Source organism: Tupaia chinensis, unplaced genomic scaffold (genome assembly GCF_000334495.1).
Source record: "Tupaia chinensis unplaced genomic scaffold, TupChi_1.0 Scaffold000104_1, whole genome shotgun sequence".
NCBI lineage: Eukaryota > Metazoa > Chordata > Mammalia > Scandentia > Tupaiidae > Tupaia > Tupaia belangeri.
Genome location: NW_006159568.1, coordinates 2,621,442 through 2,641,706, shown reverse-complemented (window position 1 = coordinate 2,641,706; position 20,265 = coordinate 2,621,442). Strand labels below are relative to the sequence as shown.

The window sequence follows — 20,265 nt, the reverse complement described above, 5'->3', positions numbered from 1 at the left end:
ATGAGTTTTTTTTTAGAGATAAATTTTTGCTATAGGATGTGTGCACTAGCCAAAGAAACAGAGAAAGAGAGAGCCAGAAATCATGGCCACGCCACAGTCCGTCTTCCTCCATTCTCCTCTCAGGATTTTAGGCATGCACACACAAGCACCCTGCGTGAGGTTTAAGGAGCCAAGTCCAGGACTCGAACCACAGTCAACTACATGGGAGTCCAGCTTCGTAACCATTGTACCATCTGCTGGTCCCATGAGTAAATGTTTCAAAATAAAAAGCAGTCTAACTTGTTGATGATAACGTGTATAGTATTCTCAACTGATCTGGTCTGAGGTATATTTCATGTTGGGTAAGTTCTCTTTACAAGTCAAATGACATATAGCAATCGAATGTATAATAGTAATAATAATAATAACAACAATAACATAAATAAATAAATAAATAAATAAATAGCAGTGTAAATAGAGTCAATCTCTAACTTTTTTTTTAAACTCTTCTCTGTATGTATAGATTTATTGGGAGTTCAGGAGTGGTCACAGTTGCTCTTTTGCATTTCGCTGGTTTTACATTCTTTTTAAAAGTATATATTTTCGAAGTCTGTTTATTGATATGTTCCCTGACTGAGAGAGAGAGACAATACTTCCAACAGTGTCTTGGCCTCGCGACTCATGCCCAGCCTTAGCCTGTCCCAGATCATGGGCACACGTAGGGAGTGTCACATGTTACCACTGTGCTACTGTCTGGCCCACTGCATTTCTTTTTTTTTAAGAACAACATTAAGTTATTTTTATAGTTTAAGTGATTTCAAGTGGTCATTGTTAATTTTAGTGATGAAGGACATTGAACTACAAAAGGCAGCTTTGAAAGTTACAGCGAAGCATGCTCCTTACACGGATCCTTTGAATGAAAGAACAGCACGGATGGTGATGATGAAGGAACAGAAGCTGCTGCTAGTTAATGTATTCTCCACTCCCAGTGTGTGGATGCAGCCTCTAAGTTTTACAAAGAAAATAATCAGCAGCACAGCATCTCTGCTTTCCTGTGGATTGGTCTTTTTGTAAAACAGCTTCATGATTTTCTTAGTACAAATATTTTATTTCAAATATTTATCTTTATACAGTTACTCCTGGTAGGCCTGGGAAAATATAGATTGCTTTATATCGCTTCAAAATTCCTTTCAAAGAAACTAGTCAAGTTCAATTTGTGTTTTTGAGACAGAGGAAAGTAGTAAGGTAGGAGGAAGGAGGAAATCTTAACTTTGCTTTGGGGGGAGGGAGTTTTCTGGTCCTTTGTTGACACCTTGGCTTCTGCATTCATCAGAGGTCCCTTCCTCCTTAGCCATGGGTGGGCAAAGGAATAGCACCTATTTACAGGTTTGTAAAAGAGAAGTACAACGAGGAGAAAATAGCTTATACAGAAAAATATGTTTTTTCCCTCTCAAGTTTTTACGGTTGTATTTTTAGATGAATCAGTGATCACTGGATATTTAACCGCTTCTTTTACCCCTTCACTTCACTATTTTTGATGTTATAAAATATACCATTAAGTTCCTAACCCTGGTAGTGCCATAGTATTCAAAATCTAAGTTTTAAAAATATTATAATGAAATTTGCCTAGGGACCAGCCAATGGCATAATGGTCAAACACAGTTCAAGTCCTAGACCTGATGACTTAAAATTCACACTGGGCTCATGTGCATGCTTGCCCCAAATCCTGAGAGGAGAATGAAGGAGAGGAGATTGCAATGTGGCTATCCTGCACGGGAGTGACTTCTGACTTTCTCTCTCTCTCTCTGTGTCTCTGTCTGGTGAGTACACATGTCCTATAGCAAAAGTCTCTCTCTAAAAAAAAAGAAAGTTGTCTGAAATGGAAATCTAGTGGACACAGTTGATTCTGATGTTGGGAGGAAAATCTTTTCCTCTACCAAATTAGGCCAAGTCCGGTACCTGCTAGTTAACTGACAGTGGACAGATGAACTGGAGCAAAGACAGGGGTTATTGATGTGAGCATTCAGTGGTGATTAACTTGGTGACGAGTTTAGAGGGTTATAGAGGGAAAAGGTTAATATACCAATCTAACAAAACCAGGGGTCAGGGACCAGCAGTTAGTGTAATGGCTATGTTGTTGAACTCCCATGTAGCTGATCACAGTTCAAGTCCCAGACCCAGTGGCTTAAACTCACGCCAGGCGTGTATGCATGCGTGCCCAAGATCCCGAGAGAAGAATGGAGGAGATGGGATTGCAGCATGGCCATACCCCCTGGGGGGTGATTTCTCACTTTCTGTCTCTTTGTCTTTCTGTTGAGTGCAAGCGCCCTATTGCAAAAACCTCTCCAAAAAAAAAAAAAAGGAAAAATAAGTAAATAAATAAATAAATTTTCTAACAGTACTTTAAGTGAACAACTTGGTAGGTCCTTAAACGTTTAAAATAATTTGCTACTTTGACCCTTTTTTTCTCAAAACACACACACAAAAAAAAACGGATCAGAATGTATCTTAGGGACTCAAAGGGCAGAAACGTTCTGAAAGACTTGTTTACACAATTTTTTTCTGAACAATTTTTTATGCCAAAGGGTACATAAGAGAGAAAGAAATCACCCATGGGGTCTGGGTCAAGCTATAATCCCTTCCTCTATTCTTCCTTTCCCTCAGGATCCTAGGCACATGCACCCATATGCCTGGTGTGGTTTTCAAGCCACTGGGGCCGAGATTTAAACCAGTCATGTGGGATCTGGCTCCTTTCACATAGTGCCTACAAGGTCAACCCTACACAATTTGTTGGTATGTCTCAGTGCCCAAGGTGAGTTCCCTACCTGACTAGAGACCTCCTTCAGGGAGGAGGACGGCTCTTGATGGCTGCCTTTCTATTAAGCTCTGTTTTAGTGAGATAAAGGAAGTTGAGGTAAGATTTCTTTCTGCATCCACTGTTGGGTTTTTGGTCCTTTCACTGATTTTTTTTTTTGTATTTATATATAGTTTGATGATTTTCAAAGCATATTCACATCTATTATTTGATTCTCACAGGACTTTTTAGGTAGACAGGGTAAATACTATTGTGCTCATTTCACAGGTAAGAAAACTGAGACTCGGGACTAGCAGTTGGTGTAATGGCTATGTCACTGGACTCTCACGTAGTTGACTGTGGTTCAAGTCCTGGACCCGATGGCTTAAACTCATGCCGGTGCCTGTATGTGCATGCCCAAGATCCCGAGAGGAGAACGGAGGAGAAGGGATTGCGGCGTGGCCATCCCCCCTGGGGGGGGGGGATTTCTCACTTTCTGTCTCTCTCTGTCTCTCTCTGTCTTTCTGGCAAGCGCATGTGCCCTATAGCAAAAATCTCTCAAAAAAAAATAATTAAAAAGAAAGAAAAGAAAAGAAAACTGAGACTCAAAGAAGTTATGTGTCCAGAACCACACAGATAATGATGGAGCTAAGGTTAGAATTAAGATATTCAACATTCTTCACTATGCTTTTGTGGTCCAGGTTGCATACCAGCAAATGGAATAATCTATTGTCAATCTCTAAATACGTTGGAGATGCCAAGGTTGACTAACATTTCATTTGTTTTGTAGGAGAAGATGGGGTAAACTGGTTCGTCAGTGACAAAGACGTTGAGGTAAAAATCAAGCTGTTTTTCAACTTCTAAATACTTTCCTTTGGTTTTATTGTGTTAACATTTTTATGATTAATAAACATTTTCTAAAAAATAGCAGTGGTCTAAGTGGCTTTTAAAAGTTTAATTTTAGTATATGAGTGATGTTACTTTTCATAAATTTGATTCAGCCTTGTTTTTTGTCAGTCAATTAATAGCCATAGTGGTTTAGTCCCCTTTCCCTCTCTGTTCCTTCTCTGCTATGGTAGTCCTCTCGGCCCGCATGGCCTTATACCACTGAAGATCAACACCGGAAATAACTGCTTCTTCAGCGTAAGGAAATGGTTAGTCTATATTTAGGATGGTGGCAGGTGTTTGTCTTCGGAGATTATTAGCCTTGATTGTGGCAGATGCTATAAAAGAATAATTTTCCAACTCAGTAAAAATTTTAAGAGATAACTAGATTATACCTAATTGTAGTCTACTTGGCCAATTCAACAGAATAACAAGTAAAAGATAAAAGCTTTTTCAAAGATGGAATTCTACCAAGCAAGATAAAAGCATGGTTGGGATTTACATATTCCTCTTGAGATATTCCATATCATATGATTTGCTAATATTCTCTTGAAAGATTTTAGATTTTTACTAGATTATGAGGCAGCTAGAATTGGGTCACTATGTAGACAGAATGGATCTTAAAGGACCCCAGTGGGAGGAAATTGCCTTTCGAAATTATAATGCAAACAGTGGGCAATAAACCTGTTCTTTTCAAAAGAAGGAATGTATTTGGTAATGTGTAACTTTTTATCACTTCATAAAAATAAACTCATAAAAACACTATCCCCTAACTGAAAAACTTAAGCAGGCTTCTTATTCAGAACATTGTGTTGTATATTCAAATACACAAGTCTGAATGCTACCAGAATGTTTAAGTGATGTTTAAATGATGCATGTCAGTTCCCTGACTAGACCTGAACCACAAGTAGAGAAAAACACAGGGAAGGAGTCATGGAAAAGTGTCAAAGAACGGGCAGAGTAGACTTATCTTTAATAGCAACCTTTTATGTGCTTTTCTACCTTTTTTTAAGAGAACAAGGGAGAGCACAAAGTTCTAGGTTCTAAATTGAACAAATGTGACTGTTAATTCACTGGCTTTGTCAAGGTAATGGGGCTGCCTTGAAGTTTGATGATTCTTCATTCATTGAGAGTTGTCTTTAAAAAGAAGTATAGATGATGTTTATTAAACAGAGTGAAATGATTTTTTTAAATGATTGATTTTATTTTTTTCCCATCTTAGGCCCAAATAGGTAATAAAAGATCATCTGGAAGATGGACCCATCGATACTATTCGACCAACAAAAATGTTACCTGTAGAAATTGTGACAAATGTGGCCATTTATCAAAAAACTGCCCCTTACCACAAGTACGTGAAATATGTAATGCTTCTTTCCCCTTTTTAAAGTCAAAATCTTAAGGTTGGAACCCTCACACCTTCAAATTAAAATATTTTGTAATGTGTCTGTTAAATTATATGTAGCACACAGCCTGGTGTAAGGGATAGAACAGTAAATTTAGAGTTGGAAAAACCTGGAATTAATTTCAGCTTCTTATTACTAGTTGTATGATCTTGGACAAATCACTTAACCTTCTGTGCCTCTTTTTTCTTATCTATAAAGTGAGAAGATTGAATCAGATGGTTCCTGAGACCTCTTTCACTTCTCAGCCTACTTTACGAGGCAACATGTTTCATTGTGGGATCATTTTCATTGTTAAAAAATTGTAATTTTAGGGACCAGCAGTTAGCGTAATGGCTGTGTCGCTGGTCTCCCACATAGTCAACCACAGTTCAAGTCCTGGACCCGGCAGCTTAAACTCACGCCGGGCGCGTATGCGTGCATGCCCAAGATCCCAAGAGGAGAATGGAGGAGAAGGGATTGCGGTGTGGCCATCCCCCCTGGGGGTGATTTCTCGCTTTCTATCTCTCTGTCTCTCTCTGTCTTTCTGGTGAGCACACGTGCCCTATAGCGAAAACCTCTCCAAAAAAAATAAAAGTATTATTTTAGGCACTTAAAAATGTGTATTAATGTGAATTATGTTAAGCGGGTATGTCAACCTTTGAAACAACACAGAACTAAAGCTCTTAGACATTCCTTGACATACAATAGCTCTTAATAAACATTCCGTCCATTACGTATTCCCTCTTCCAAATGAGTGTCTTTCAAATACTTGAGACAGCTCTCATGTCTCCTCTTTGTTTTTGCTTCCCCAGGCAAAGCAGCGTCTTCTGTATGTGTTCCTCCTCTGACTTGGCTCCCAGATATCCTCATCATCCTCCTTTCCCTCTTAGATACCTTCCACTTTAACATTTCTGTAAGACAAGGCACAAGAAATAAGTGCCAGCCTACAGTATGTGCATCAGCCTTTTTGGTAACCACGTTATAGAGACAGCACATATCAAAGCCTCTAGTTTCAGACTTTTTTTTTTTTGGAGAGATTTTCACTGTAGGGCGCGTGCACTCGCCAGACAGACAGAGAGAGACAGAGAGACAGAAAGCGAGAAATCACCCCCCAGGGGGGATGGCCACGCCGCAATCCTTTCTCCTCCATTCTCCTCTCGGGATCTTGGGCACACACGCACACTCACCCGGCGTGAGTTTTAAGCCACCGGGTCTGGGACACGAACAGCGGTCGACTACGTGGGAGTCCAGCGACATAGCCATTACGCTAACTGCTGGTTCCCCAGACATTTTGTTTATTTTGTAATTATACTCAAGATTGGGCCTTTGTTGAGGTCTCAAATTGGGAATGACTATTTATGGGATTATATTGAAAAAGAAATATTAATCTTCCTTTATCTGATACTGAAGTGTTTTGCTAAAGAGATTTTCTGTTTGTCGCACAGAAAGTTCGCCCCTGCTGCCTCTGCTCTGAGAGAGGACACCTCCAGTATGCCTGTCCAGCCCGCTTTTGCTTTCACTGTTCTTTGCCTGTGTCTTCTGCTCACAAATGTCTCGAAAAAGCTTCCTGGAAAAAACGATGTGACCGATGTGATATGATAGGCCACTATGCTGATGTGAGTATCTTGCGTATAACTAATTTGTCAGGCTTTGGGGGCAATGTGCCAGTTTGTAACTCTCAGTCAGCCTACCTAAAAGAATGTTTACTCTGCACTGTATAGAATGATGGTCATGTCCTTGGCCACTGAACATGTAAAGCAGTGCTGTAAGTCCTAGGGTGAGGGTCCTGCTGAGTAGTTCATCAGGAGGCAGCATCGGCACCTCTTGTGAGCCCATGCTGCCCCTTTTACTTGACGTGTTTGCCAAGAGAAAGTTGAAATTAAAGAGGTGTGAAGATTTTATGTAGGTATTAGTGCATGTTTAGATGAAAACATATACTTAAGAGTTATAAGTGTATAAGAACCTAGTTTGATACTGTTTGTTGATGGTTCTTGCTAGTGTAAGACTCTTAGGCAAAAAAAGAGCAGACCATCTAGTACTTTAAATGTGCTTATCTTATTAGCTCTTTCTTAAGGTTTTAATTTGTTTAAGGATTATTATTTTATTTAAATTTATTTATTTATTTTAATTTTGACCAGAGAGGGGCAGAGCAAGAGAGAGAGAGGGAAAGTGAGAAAGGAAGCCACCAGGTCAGGACTTGAACCATGGCCCGCCATGTGGGAGTCCATGTGGTTAAGTGCCCTTAACCACCATGCCACCTGCCAGCCCCTCTTAAGGTTTTAAATGCAGAAGTAATTAGAAGACATTTCAGTTACTTGCAGCACATTTAAAAGTGTACTTTGTACATTGTTCGCGTCATATTGTAAATGTATGTTGGGATTCTAGTCATTATTTTAGAGAAGGACTATTGAAATAAATACATAAAGCTTTGACGTTGAATATATTGTTTTCTACATTCAGTTTACTCCTAACTCCTAATGAATTCTCATTAAGGGTCTGTCATTTTTAGCTCTTAATTGCATCTTTTATTACATAGTAACTTACATTTATTTTATATTAATAGTCAGTACAAAGTCATTTTTCATAGTCATACTTTGTTGCCAATCCTAATTGCTTTAAGGGGCATTTGTGAAAAGATTGGCTGTCTTTTTTCCAGCATTACTTACGTCTTTAAAAAAAGTTAAATAATCTTTTTCCTTTAATGTGTACTTCCCAAAGATATGACACAAAAGCACATTTTTCTAATTTCTATTGAAGTGTACCTGTAGCCTTTTGCTCAAAAATTGATAAGGCTTTCTGTTGAAATGAATTTTAGATTGAAAATTAGAGAAGTTTTTGGTATATGTGTTTCTTATGTAAATAATGTGATAATTGTTTATTGTAATTTTACATATACACACACACGTATATAAGTGTTTTTTTTTTACTACTCTCCCTTTTTTTTTTAGAAACAGTAGTGCATTAAACACCTTTTGTATCTGTGTATGTGTATTTGTATAAGAGTGTTTTGGTAGGTTCAATTCTATAAGTGGAATTGTGAAATTAAAAGATAACATACCCTATGTTTGGATAAACATTACCAAATTGTTTTTCTATTGGGTCATCAGAAAAGTTATGACATATTTTTCCATTTTTCTATGCAAAAATGCGTCATGGACTTTTCCAACAATGCAATAAAAGGTCATATCATATATTCACCAACCAGCAATGTTTAGGAAAATACTCGCTTATACTTATAAACACTAAGTATTCTCAGACTTTTAAAATGTTGATTAATTAGATAAAGAGAAAATAATATTTGATAGTTTTAATCTGTACTTCTTATGCCACTAAAGATGTTGAATATAATTAATTTGATTGATTAATTTGAGTGTTCTGATTCTCAAGAATAAATCATATGCTCCTCACTTAATGACCAAGTTCCACTCCTAGGGCTAGGTCATTAAGTGAATTGGTTGATAAGTGAGGAATTAAAGGTGGGTATCTTGTTTGTGTTATGTTCTTTCAGTAGATACCATGCAGCCCTCATCAGCTGAGTAATGTAATTCTGTCCATATGAAAAGCACACATTAGATGATCACCAGTAAGCATCAGACATACCACAACATAATAATATAAGTCCAGCTATGGGTGTATAGTAAAGTACAGATTTATAAACTAAATATATAATCCTGCATGATTACAAACACTTTGTGTCGTGAGTACTAACCAACTGTGTGAAGGCAACAAAGACTGAGAAATGATATTCCTGAGGCTCACACAGACTGAGAAAGGGACTCTCTCATGCTGGTGGTAAGTCTGAGAGGTTGTTAAACAGGTCAATCATTAAGCCAGGAGTAGCTGTATAGAAACATATGTTGTAATTTCATTGCAAGGTAGTTTAAGCTTATTTATCAAGTCTTAAAACTGATAAATCCTGGGACCAGCAGTTGGTGTAATGGCTATGTCGCTGGACTCCCATGTAGTCAACCGCGATTTGAGTCCTGGACCCAGTGGCTTAAACTCACACCTGGCAGGTGTGTGTGCGTGCCCAAGATCCCAAGAGGAGAATGGAGGAAAAGGGATTGCAGCATGGCCATTTCCCTTGAGGGGGTGATTTCTCACTTTCTGTCTCTATGTCTCTCTTTCTTTCAGGTGAGCACACACGCCCTATAGCAGGAGCCCACACGCCCTATAGAAAAACCCCCCCCCCCCCCAAAAAAAATGATAAATCCTGGAGCCATTAGATGGCATAATGGTTACGTTACTGGACTCCCACAGTCTACTGCGGTTTGAGTCCCAGACACAGTGGCTCAAAACTCACACTGGGTGCATATGTGTGCATGCCCAAAATCCTGAGAGAAAAATGGAGGAGAAGGAATTGTGATGTGGCCATCCCCTCCCGGGGAGTGATTTCTCGCTTTCTGTCTCTCTGTCTCTCTCTGTCTCTCCAGTGAGTGCACGTGCCCTATAGCAACAAATCTCTCTTAAAAAAAAAGTAAATGCCCAGTTGTCTCAGTTTTGTACTGTTGTCTGCATTAAGTTGTTGATTATAATTTTATTAGCAAAATTTTCTAGTTTGGTAGTTATGTTTAACACCATCTAGATTTTACTCCTTTCCTCCAACAAGCTTTTACAAATATGGTCTTACATGCCTGTGATAACAGGAGGGAGAATATGGTCTTACTTGTCTGTTACAACAGGAAGGAGTCAGACATTATCTTAGGCAGTTACTTAAAATAAGAAACCGTAGTAGAGCTGTTAAAAATTGCTTGTTAAAGATTATATAATCAGCTGTGAGTTAAATCTATAGCCCATTCTGCTTAACTGTTTAATTTGGGCCTCTAATATATGTTAAACTCTTATCTAAAATGGCCTTGAGGATTAATAATCCCAATGAATGTAAATTTTTAAGATAGAGTTAGGCCCTAACCAACCTCAGACAAAGCAGTACCCTTTCCTTAAAATATGCCAGGATCAGGACCAGCAGGTAACATGGTGGTTAAGGCATTGTACTCACATATGACTGACCATGGTTTGAATCCTGGACCTAGCAGCTTGAAGATCACTCTGGCACACATGTGTGCATGCCCAAAATCTCAAGAGGAGAGGGAAGGAGAAGGAATTGTGTTGTGGCCATCTCCCCAGGGGGTGATTTCTCACTTTTCCTCTTGATATCTCTCTGTCACTCCTCTCCCGGAGACTCATGCCCTAAGGCAAAAAACAAACAAACAATAATTCTTAAAAACACACACACACACACACACACACAGAAAATCTGCTAGGATCTAGTGGATGATTTTTTCGTTGCTGTTGTTTGCTTTTTATTTATTTATTTTTTTTTTGGTACGTATATGGGAAAGATTCTGGACACAATGATGTTTCTAGCCTGCCCGTCTTGTACAGGATTTCCTGGGAGCCCACGCAGGCCTGACCTATGCTGACTCCTTGTGGAGAGGCTCATAGGCCTTTCACTATCCCAAAAACTCTTTATAGGGATTCACATGGAAGCAGTCGTGCTGGACCCAAACTGTTCAGCTTGTCTCACGATACCTTAGATCTGTCCTTAAACCTGGCCTTTGACAAGACATAGTTTCCTCTGCAGCCCTCTCAAAGGTTTGCTGCTGTCCTCCTTTGACCCACCTGCTTCTAAGTTAGATAGGATCAACTTCTTCCTCACTTGCCATGGCTGTTCCTAAGTCATTACTTCTCCCTTTTGATGTAAATATCTTTTGGTTATTTAAGGCTCAGTACTCTCCAGCAACACTGTCCTCTACCTTTATCATTTTCTTCTTCACACCTGCTGGTCTGCTCATTCACAGAGAAAGATTTCTGAAACCCTGAGTAACTAAATGCTCTAACCTTTTGTAAATTGCGATCAAGAAACTTCCACTTTCGGGAACCAGCAGATGGCAAAGAATTTACTTTGCTGGACTCCCACATAGCCAACCGCAGTTCAAGCCCTGGACCCAGTGGCTTCAAACTCATGTTGGCCATGTTTGCATGCATGCCCAAGTTCCCAAGAGGAGAAGGGAGAAGAAAGGATTGCAGCTGTTGGGCACATTTGCATGCATGTCCAAGATCCCAGGAGAAGGGACTGCAGCATAGCCATGACCCCCTGAGGGGTGACTTTGACTTCTCTCTCTCTCTTCGGTGAGTGTATGCACCCTATAGCAAAAATCGCTCAAAAAAAGAAAGAAAGAAACTCCCACTTTGACTTTACACATCCCTGTTTTTGGAAACATCAGCTAGAAAATAATGCCATAGGAACTCTTGGTACAGGCTGAGTGAGTTTTCTTGCAAAATGGACTTGAAACATCTCCAAGAGTCTGTATTTTCTGAACACTTGTCCTCTTGCCTTCTAGTTCTTACTTTCAAAGACAGGGCAAATTGAGAAAGCAAATCTCTAGCCATTCCTAGACTATTTCTCTCTTATTCCATATCTCTTTCACTCAGAGAAAGCCTTTTCCAAATATAATCTAGATTACATCAGCTCCATATCTGAATTTTTCAAATATGACTTTCTATCTCTTTCAAAGTAAAAACTAAAGTTCTTTCAGTTACCACTAAGTCTGTAGATGATTGGGCTTCTTTTTAAAAAGTTTATCTATTTATTCCATGAGTGAGAGACAGATACAATACCTCCAAAAGGGTCTTTTTTAAAAAAAGAATTGTTTATTTATTTCTATTTGTTGTTGTTGTTATTATTTTTTATTATTATTATTGAATTTGACCAGAGAGAGAGAGAGGGGAAAGGAAAATGAAAAAGCAAGCTGCCAGGTCTGGGACTCAAACCATAGCCATGTGGGAGTCTAGCACCTTAACCACCATACCTCCTGTTGGCCCCCCCAACAGAATCTCGAACCACAGTCTACTCGCTCAGCCTTCCCCAGGCTGAGTCATGGGCACATAAGAGCCCAGAATACTCAGTGAGGTCTTTGGACTTGAACTGGCAACTTTGCCATATGGATCTGCTGTCGCATTTTACCACCATGCCCTCATTGGCCCCATCTGGTTTCTAGACCACATCTCAACTGGTCTCCTTGCCTGAAAAACCAAACATGCTTCCACCTCTACCTTCTGTTCCCTGTGCTGTGAATGCTCTGCCTCCAGACCTACAGTTGTGTCCTCCCTCCTCTCCTTGTCTCTGCTCAGATTTCCCCTTCTTAGAGAGGCCTTCACTGGCTATCCTAATTAAAACTACCCTTCAGGGGGATGGCCAAGAAAATAATTAAAATAGCAAGTTTTACACCTTTGGCCTCTCCTAGCCTTTTTTTGTATTTTGTTTTTCTCCATAACACTTAAATCTTACTTTTTTAAAAAAGATTTATTTTATTTGTTATTATTATTTATTTTTTTAATTTGACCACAAAGAGAAAGTGAGAAAGTAAGCAACCAGGTCCAGAACTCGATCCACGCTTGGCCATGTAGAAGTCCAGTGCCTTAACCACCATGCCACCTGCTGGCCCCTAAATCTTACATTCTATTTAATTTTCTCTCTCCCCTAATTTGAATGTAAGCTCTGTGTCTATTATCAAACATGTTCACTATCATATCTCCAGCTTCTAGAAAAGTGCCCCACACATATTGGAGCACAATAGGACTCTTGAATAAGCAAAGAAATAAATTAGGGATGATAGATCCACCTGTTCACTCTCTCCCCACTTAAATTATTATAAAAGTCTTCAAATCTTGCACACCTACAGGCTAGGGCTTTCTCAGCTTGACTCAGTAGGAGGTAGACACTTGGTAATATCCCAGTGGCTTCAAACTCATGTTGGCCATGTTTGCATGCATGCCCAAGATCCCAAGAGGAGAAGGGAGAAGAAAGGATTGCAGCTGTTGGGCACATTTGCATGCATGTCCAAGATCCCAGGAGAAGGGACTGCAGCATAGCCATGACCCCCTGAGGGGTGACTTTGACTTCTCTCTCTCTCTCCCGTGAGTGTATGCACCCTATAGCAAAAATCGCTCAAAAAAAGAAAGAAAGAAACTCCCACTTTGACTTTACACATCCCTGTTTTTGGAAACATCAGCTAGAAAATAATGCCATAGGAACTCTTGGTACAGGCTGAGTGAGTTTTCTTGCAAAATGGACTTGAAACATCTCCAAGAGTCTGTATTTTCTGAACACTTGTCCTCTTGCCTTCTAGTTCTTACTTTCAAAGACAGGGCAAATTGAGAAAGCAAATCTCTAGCCATTCCTAGACTATTTCTCTCTTATTCCATATCTCTTTCACTCAGAGAAAGCCTTTTCCAAATATAATCTAGATTACATCAGCTCCATATCTGAATTTTTCAAATATGACTTTCTATCTCTTTCAAAGTAAAAACTAAAGTTCTTTCAGTTACCACTAAGTCTGTAGATGATTGGGCTTCTTTTTAAAAAGTTTATCTATTTATTCCATGAGTGAGAGACAGATACAATACCTCCAAAAGGGTCTTTTTTAAAAAAAGAATTGTTTATTTATTTCTATTTGTTGTTGTTGTTATTATTTTTTATTATTATTATTGAATTTGACCAGAGAGAGAGAGAGAGGGGAAAGGAAAATGAAAAAGCAAGCTGCCAGGTCTGGGACTCAAACCATAGCCATGTGGGAGTCTAGCACCTTAACCACCATACCTCCTGTTGGCCCCCCCAACAGAATCTCGAACCACAGTCTACTCGCTCAGCCTTCCCCAGGCTGAGTCATGGGCACATAAGAGCCCAGAATACTCAGTGAGGTCTTTGGACTTGAACTGGCAACTTTGCCATATGGATCTGCTGTCGCATTTTACCACCATGCCCTCATTGGCCCCATCTGGTTTCTAGACCACATCTCAACTGGTCTCCTTGCCTGAAAAACCAAACATGCTTCCACCTCTACCTTCTGTTCCCTGTGCTGTGAATGCTCTGCCTCCAGACCTACAGTTGTGTCCTCCCTCCTCTCCTTGTCTCTGCTCAGATTTCCCCTTCTTAGAGAGGCCTTCACTGGCTATCCTAATTAAAACTACCCTTCAGGGGGATGGCCAAGAAAATAATTAAAATAGCAAGTTTTACACCTTTGGCCTCTCCTAGCCTTTTTTTGTATTTTGTTTTTCTCCATAACACTTAAATCTTACTTTTTTAAAAAAGATTTATTTTATTTGTTATTATTATTTATTTTTTTAATTTGACCACAAAGAGAAAGTGAGAAAGTAAGCAACCAGGTCCAGAACTCGATCCACGCTTGGCCATGTAGAAGTCCAGTGCCTTAACCACCATGCCACCTGCTGGCCCCTAAATCTTACATTCTATTTAATTTTCTCTCTCCCCTAATTTGAATGTAAGCTCTGTGTCTATTATCAAACATGTTCACTATCATATCTCCAGCTTCTAGAAAAGTGCCCCACACATATTGGAGCACAATAGGACTCTTGAATAAGCAAAGAAATAAATTAGGGATGATAGATCCACCTGTTCACTCTCTCCCCACTTAAATTATTATAAAAGTCTTCAAATCTTGCACACCTACAGGCTAGGGCTTTCTCAGCTTGACTCAGTAGGAGGTAGACACTTGGTAATATTTAAAACAGGCTTTCCAAAAAGCAGAATACCTGTGGCATGCACAAAGTAAACAAAAATTTCTAAGGCAAAGGAATCCCTTTTCTTGTTTCTCTCCCAGGATCTGTAGTGACCAACTCTAGTTTTGTTAAAACAGTTGCATTCTCAAATATGTCCCTTCTAAATGCGTGCTATAGAGGCCAGTAGCTGGTGTGGTAGCCGATGTGCTGAATCCCACATAATTGACTGCGCGAGTCCTGGTCGTGGTGGCTTTAATACTGCAGGCACGTGTGCAGATCCTGAGAAGAGAACGGAGGAGAAGGGATTGGCCATCCCCCTGAGGGGTAGTTTTTCACTTTCCCTCTGGGTCAGCAAACACGCCCTATGGCCAGAAAAAGAGTACTATGGATATTTTTGCCATCCTCTGTGTTTTTGGCCTGTCAATTATCAGCTTTTTTTTTTTATGGAAAATCCTCATCTATAATTTCATGATGCAATATACTGTATTATCTTCAGTGGCTTGAAAGGACAGATTCAAGAAAAGGAAAAATTCTGATAGCCTTTTACAATTCAAATAATCGTGGACAAACTAATTTTTGTACTGAATTTATTTGAGGTCAGGACTAACTGCTGGCTTATATTCAGATGTACTTAATGAAAATAAAACTGCCTAACTAAGAGTAGATAAGTAAACATTAAAATACAATGAATTATTTTTCAAAAGAAATAAATCATCTCTGAGAAAACAAAAATATCAGAATTAAATCATTGTGATGGATTGATAAGTACCTTCAGATAAACAGTTCTCATGAGCATCGCACTTGCCCTTGGGAAGAAAAAGGAAATTAGACTTAGGTTAGGTATACTTTATTTCCACTTTTCACATTTTAAAGCTATTTAAACAATGTTGGAGCAAGAAAGCATGGCTGGGATTGATTGAGTTGCTTAATAAAAAATGATTATCAAATAGGCTTAATAAAATGTTTATTTACCTGAGAGACCAGAATACCCCCCAAGAAATCTAAGTAGCTTTCTGTTTAAAGCTTAAAGGTTTCTTCTGTCCTCTTGGTAGATTTTTGCAAAACTCATGATGATGTTCCTGAAAATCGCATATGTATTTATTGTTCAAGGAATAAATTTAAAAAAAAACAGGAATTAATAATAATTCATTGCAACTGTTCCCAAATACCTAATAAATGAATTATCCGAAGCTCTTTATGTCTGCAGGTATATATAACCTTATGTAAATAAGTTCTCCATTTTAAACCGAAGGTGTATAATTTAGCACATTTAGATTTTGAAGGAGAAACCAATTTTTATCTTGAAATGCTACTAAATGGCTTCCTTTCTAGTCATCGCTAAGTAACCCGAAGAATTCCCGAGTCTCTCCAGCTCTCCCTGTGGTACATGCCTCATTGCTTACTGTTAGTCCATTTCAGTAGGCCTTGCAGCTTGCTAGCAACTTACGTTTTCTTTATAGAAACTGCATGACTAGGTCTGTAGAGGATAGGATTAATTCCCTTTCTCTAGCCCCTTAAATTCTACAAAGATAGGGAAGGAGTGTCCTATTATAGTCTACCCTTACAAATTTATAAGCTCTCAAAATTAAAGGATAAATAAACTTTACATTGTCATTGAGAATCTTATGACATGCAAAAATTTTGTTAAGTTTCAAGCTCGTTATATCCCTTTTCTATATTTTTTTTAATCCACTGGGTATAAAATTCATGTAGACTTGGATTTACTATTAGATCTTCTAATAAGGACAAATTTGAGGATTAATTATCTAGGCCATGAATTGAGAGTAAAATTTTAAAAATCAGATCCTTATTAAAACTTAGTAAGCTTGGGACCAGCAGTTGGCGTAATGACTATGTCGCTGGACTCTTATGTAGTCGACTGTGGTTCAAGTCCCAGACCCGGTAGCTTGTGTGTGCGTGCCCAAGATCCTGAGAAAAGAATTGAGGAAAAGGGATTGCGGCATGGCCACCCCCCCCGGGGGGGGGTGATTTCTCGCTTTCTGTCTCTCTGTCTCGCTCTTTCTGGCGAAGACACACACCCTATAGCAAAAACCTCTCAAAAAAAAAAAAAATACTTAGTAGGTTCAAAACTTTACAAAATATTACAGGTAAAAGTCAGCTCCCTTTAATGGTATAGATCCTGGAGAGTTTTCTGATTGGGTTCTAAAAATCATCCTCAATTTGTGCATTAGTAAAGCAAAATACAGCAACTGTGAGAGATTTTCAACCTTTAAAATTGTTCAGACTTGGACTAGTTCCCTAGCCTAGTGTTAAAGGGAGTCAGATCCCACATGGCTGACTCAGGTTCAGATCCTGGTCCCAGAGGCTCAAAGAACATAAAAGGGGTGTGTGTGTGTGTGTGTCAGGTTCAGATCCTGGTCCCAGAGACTCAAAGAACATAATAGGGGTGTGTGTGTGTGTGTGTGTGTGTGTGTGTGTGTGTGTGTGCCCAAAATCTCAAAGGAGAAATGAAGGAGAGGGATTTAATGTGACCATACCCCATTGAGGAGACTGGGTGGGGGAGGGGTTTCACCTTTTCTCTCTCTCTCTTTCTGTCTTTCTGGGAACAGATATGTTGTCAATTAAAATAATAATAATAAAAATAAATAAATACAGCGACAAATTTCTCTAAAACAAACGAAACTGTTTACACTTGGGGCATCTGTGTTTGCCAGTTTCCTGATCTATTCTGTGTGTGTTCTTCTTGAACCTAAGATGCAGTTCATTTGTCTTTAAAAAAAAAAAAAAATGATTTCTTCAAGTGTCGTCTAATTAAGTATTCCATCTACAAGTTATATACAATTCCTTGAAAACCTACAGATGTCTACAGAATGATTCTATTTTAGTGAAAACAAAATGAATTCTGTAGAGTATGATCTGTATAGTAGTTTATATAGACATATAAATGTGTGTGAGCATATTTATAGCAGCTATAAACAATATAAAAAAGTATAAACCAGGCATTAACGGACTAGGAATAGATTGAAAGAGGCCTGAAAGGCCTTCCTAGCTTTGCCTTTATTAATCTTGTATTATTTCATTTTGAAAAAGAGAGAGAGAAAAGATAATTATTTCTGTAAGATTTCAATTTAATAATAAGGGTGATCTTAGTTTATTATACAGCCTTCTACTAATTGTTGCCTTGATGAAAATAATAATGAAAACAATAATATGGTATTTAAGAAGTTCAACGATTTCAAGTGAATTATATAATGAAAACATTATGAGCCAACTGGTCTTTTAGTTATATCAGGGTAAAATAATTCTCTCTAATTATGGATATATAAAGAAAAGTATACACCCCAAGAACACTAATTGTTGGTAGTAAGATAGTTTCAGATATTTAGGAAGACATGGCTCAGTTTTTAAATTGATTACCTCTATTATTATTCTTTTATTTTTAAGATTTTTGCTATAGGGCACATATGCTTTCCAGAGAGACAGACAGATAGAAAGCAAGAAATCACCCTTCAAGGAGGATGGCCACATCTCAATCCCTTCTCCTCCATTCTCCTCTTGGAATTTTGGGAACACATGCACATGCACCCAGAGTGAGTTTTAAACCTCCGGGTTTGGGATTCGAACTGTGGGTCGACTATGTGCAACTCCAGTGATGAAACCATTACACCATCTGCTGGTACCTATTACTTTTTTCTGTAACCCACAACCTTTTAGACAGGAGTCAATAGTGAAGCTGCAGTGGCTCAGTGTTAAACCCTTCCCTCACCCATCTCAGCACCCTTACCTCCCACCACTACCTTACCTGGTTTAGGAATACTTACATAGAACTATCACCATGATGTAGTCGTGCATTTAAATACATCATGACTTTTCTGATGATCCAGTAGTTATAAGAATCTGGAATAAAAGGAATGGTTTTTAGTGGAGTAGATAATAACTTGTAGTGAGATAAAAACACTTCTACTTTACAGATCTCTGTAATCATAATTCCTTCTCTGTTCTTCATACATAAACCAGAACTTAATCACCTCTAAGCTTTTCCTTGAATGAGTTGATCAGAGACCTATTATAGTATATTTCTTGGAAGAGATTACCTGAGTTCCCAATAGTAGATTCAATACTAGACTTCCAATACTAGGTAGATTCACGTAATTTAAAGGATGAACCAATTAAAAAGAAAGTATTACAAGCATTCACTTGCTAAATGAAATAAAGAATCAGAAATGAGCCCAAATAAAATTAATTCACTATAGGAAATAGGGAACTTGAGAAAATTCTAACTCATTCTTCAAAAGCAGTATGTATAGAAAAGATTAAAAAAAAAAAAATCCTAAGGGCTGAGCCCATGGTGTGGTGGTTGGGACTGCTGGATCCCACATGACCAACTGTACAGTTCGAGTCCCAGACCTGATGATTTGAGAGACATGCTGGTGCAGGCATGTGTGCCCAAAAAGAGAAAGAGAGGAAGAAGAGATTGTGGTGTGACCATGCACCATGGGGGATGCTTTCCCACTTTCTCTTACTCTAGCTCTCCCCTGTGAGTGCTCGTGCCCTCTGGCAAAATTGTAAAAAGAAAGAAAAAATGCAAAGCAATATTAAGCAAACTGATAAAAGGAAACTTATATAGAGTACACACCCAATATAAGTGAGAAAAGTCATGTACATCTAGATATATGCTAGTGGAACTTTAGAGTGTTAGACAAAAATACAAACATCTAGACAGAAGTGTACACCCACAAATCAGACACACATCAAACTTCTTTTGTACATTAGTAAATGCCTAAAAGCAGTGGAGAAATCTCTAAAGGCTAGAGTTTTTTTGGTCCTTTTTTTTTTCTACAGGACACATGTTGGGGCGTGGAAGTAAGGAAGCACCCCTGAGGGGAGATGGCTATGCCACAGTCACTGCTCCACTCCTCTTGGGATTTGGGGCACACATGCACACACAGCCAACATGTCTCTCAAGTTGCAGAATCCAGTCTCTTAACTATGCAGTCAGCCTTGTGAGATCAAGCCACCTTAACTGCTGTGCCACCAGCTAGTCCCAAAGTTAGAGCATTCTGAGGAGGATAAAAGATGACCTAGCCAGGCTCTTCATTTGTGAACTCAATGGAAAATTCAGAGAATAAAAGTAGCAGCAGTGAATAATTAAACCAGGAAAGCGTAGAGTGCATGTCTAAATATTTCTCCTTAATCTGTTTTTTAATGTAATAAAAAGAAAAGGCTCTGTTAGAAATCATTATGTTTAAGTCAGAATAACGTGGGGCCCAGACGTACCACTGCATAGTGCTGGACCTATCTGGAAGGCCCTGGGTTCATCTTTCAGGCTAACCTGAACAGGCCAGGAACCCGTGCACACCTGTGATCTTTGGCTGTCTGGAAGGCTGGGGAAGGATCATGACCTGGCAGGATTCTGTTAAGGGTCCCTGTCTCTCACACACATACGTGCATACATACATACATACATATTAAATAATACACTTTTTAAAAAATTTTAATGGTGTAAATCATAGATAGTTAAAATAAAACGAAACTTCTTAATTATAAGAAGAATAGACAGTATGGTTTTAAAATTACTAACTTTAAGAGAAGCAAAAGAGGCCTGGCAGGTGGCATGGTGGTTAAGGGTGGATGGACCCCCACATGGCCGACCATGATTTGGGTCCTGGACCTGGCAGCTTACTTTCTCTCTCTCTCTCTCTCTCTCTCTCTCTCTCCTCTCTCTTCTTCTTCTCTTCTTCT

General features: G+C 38.9%; 1 protein-coding gene across 3 annotated transcripts in view; it reads left to right on the top strand.

Annotated features, from left to right (window-relative positions):
- Positions 1-20,265, top strand: part of ZCCHC7 (zinc finger CCHC-type containing 7) — a 253,537-nt gene that overhangs the window by 188,414 nt on the left and 44,858 nt on the right. For all 3 annotated transcript variants that reach the window (XM_006143744.3, XM_006143745.3, XM_027770031.1), the window contains exons 3-5: positions 3,564-3,607; positions 4,881-5,006; positions 6,486-6,656. In XM_006143744.3, the coding sequence (XP_006143806.1) occupies positions 3,564-3,607; positions 4,881-5,006; positions 6,486-6,656 (341 nt within the window). The remainder of the gene's footprint in view (positions 1-3,563; positions 3,608-4,880; positions 5,007-6,485; positions 6,657-20,265) is intronic.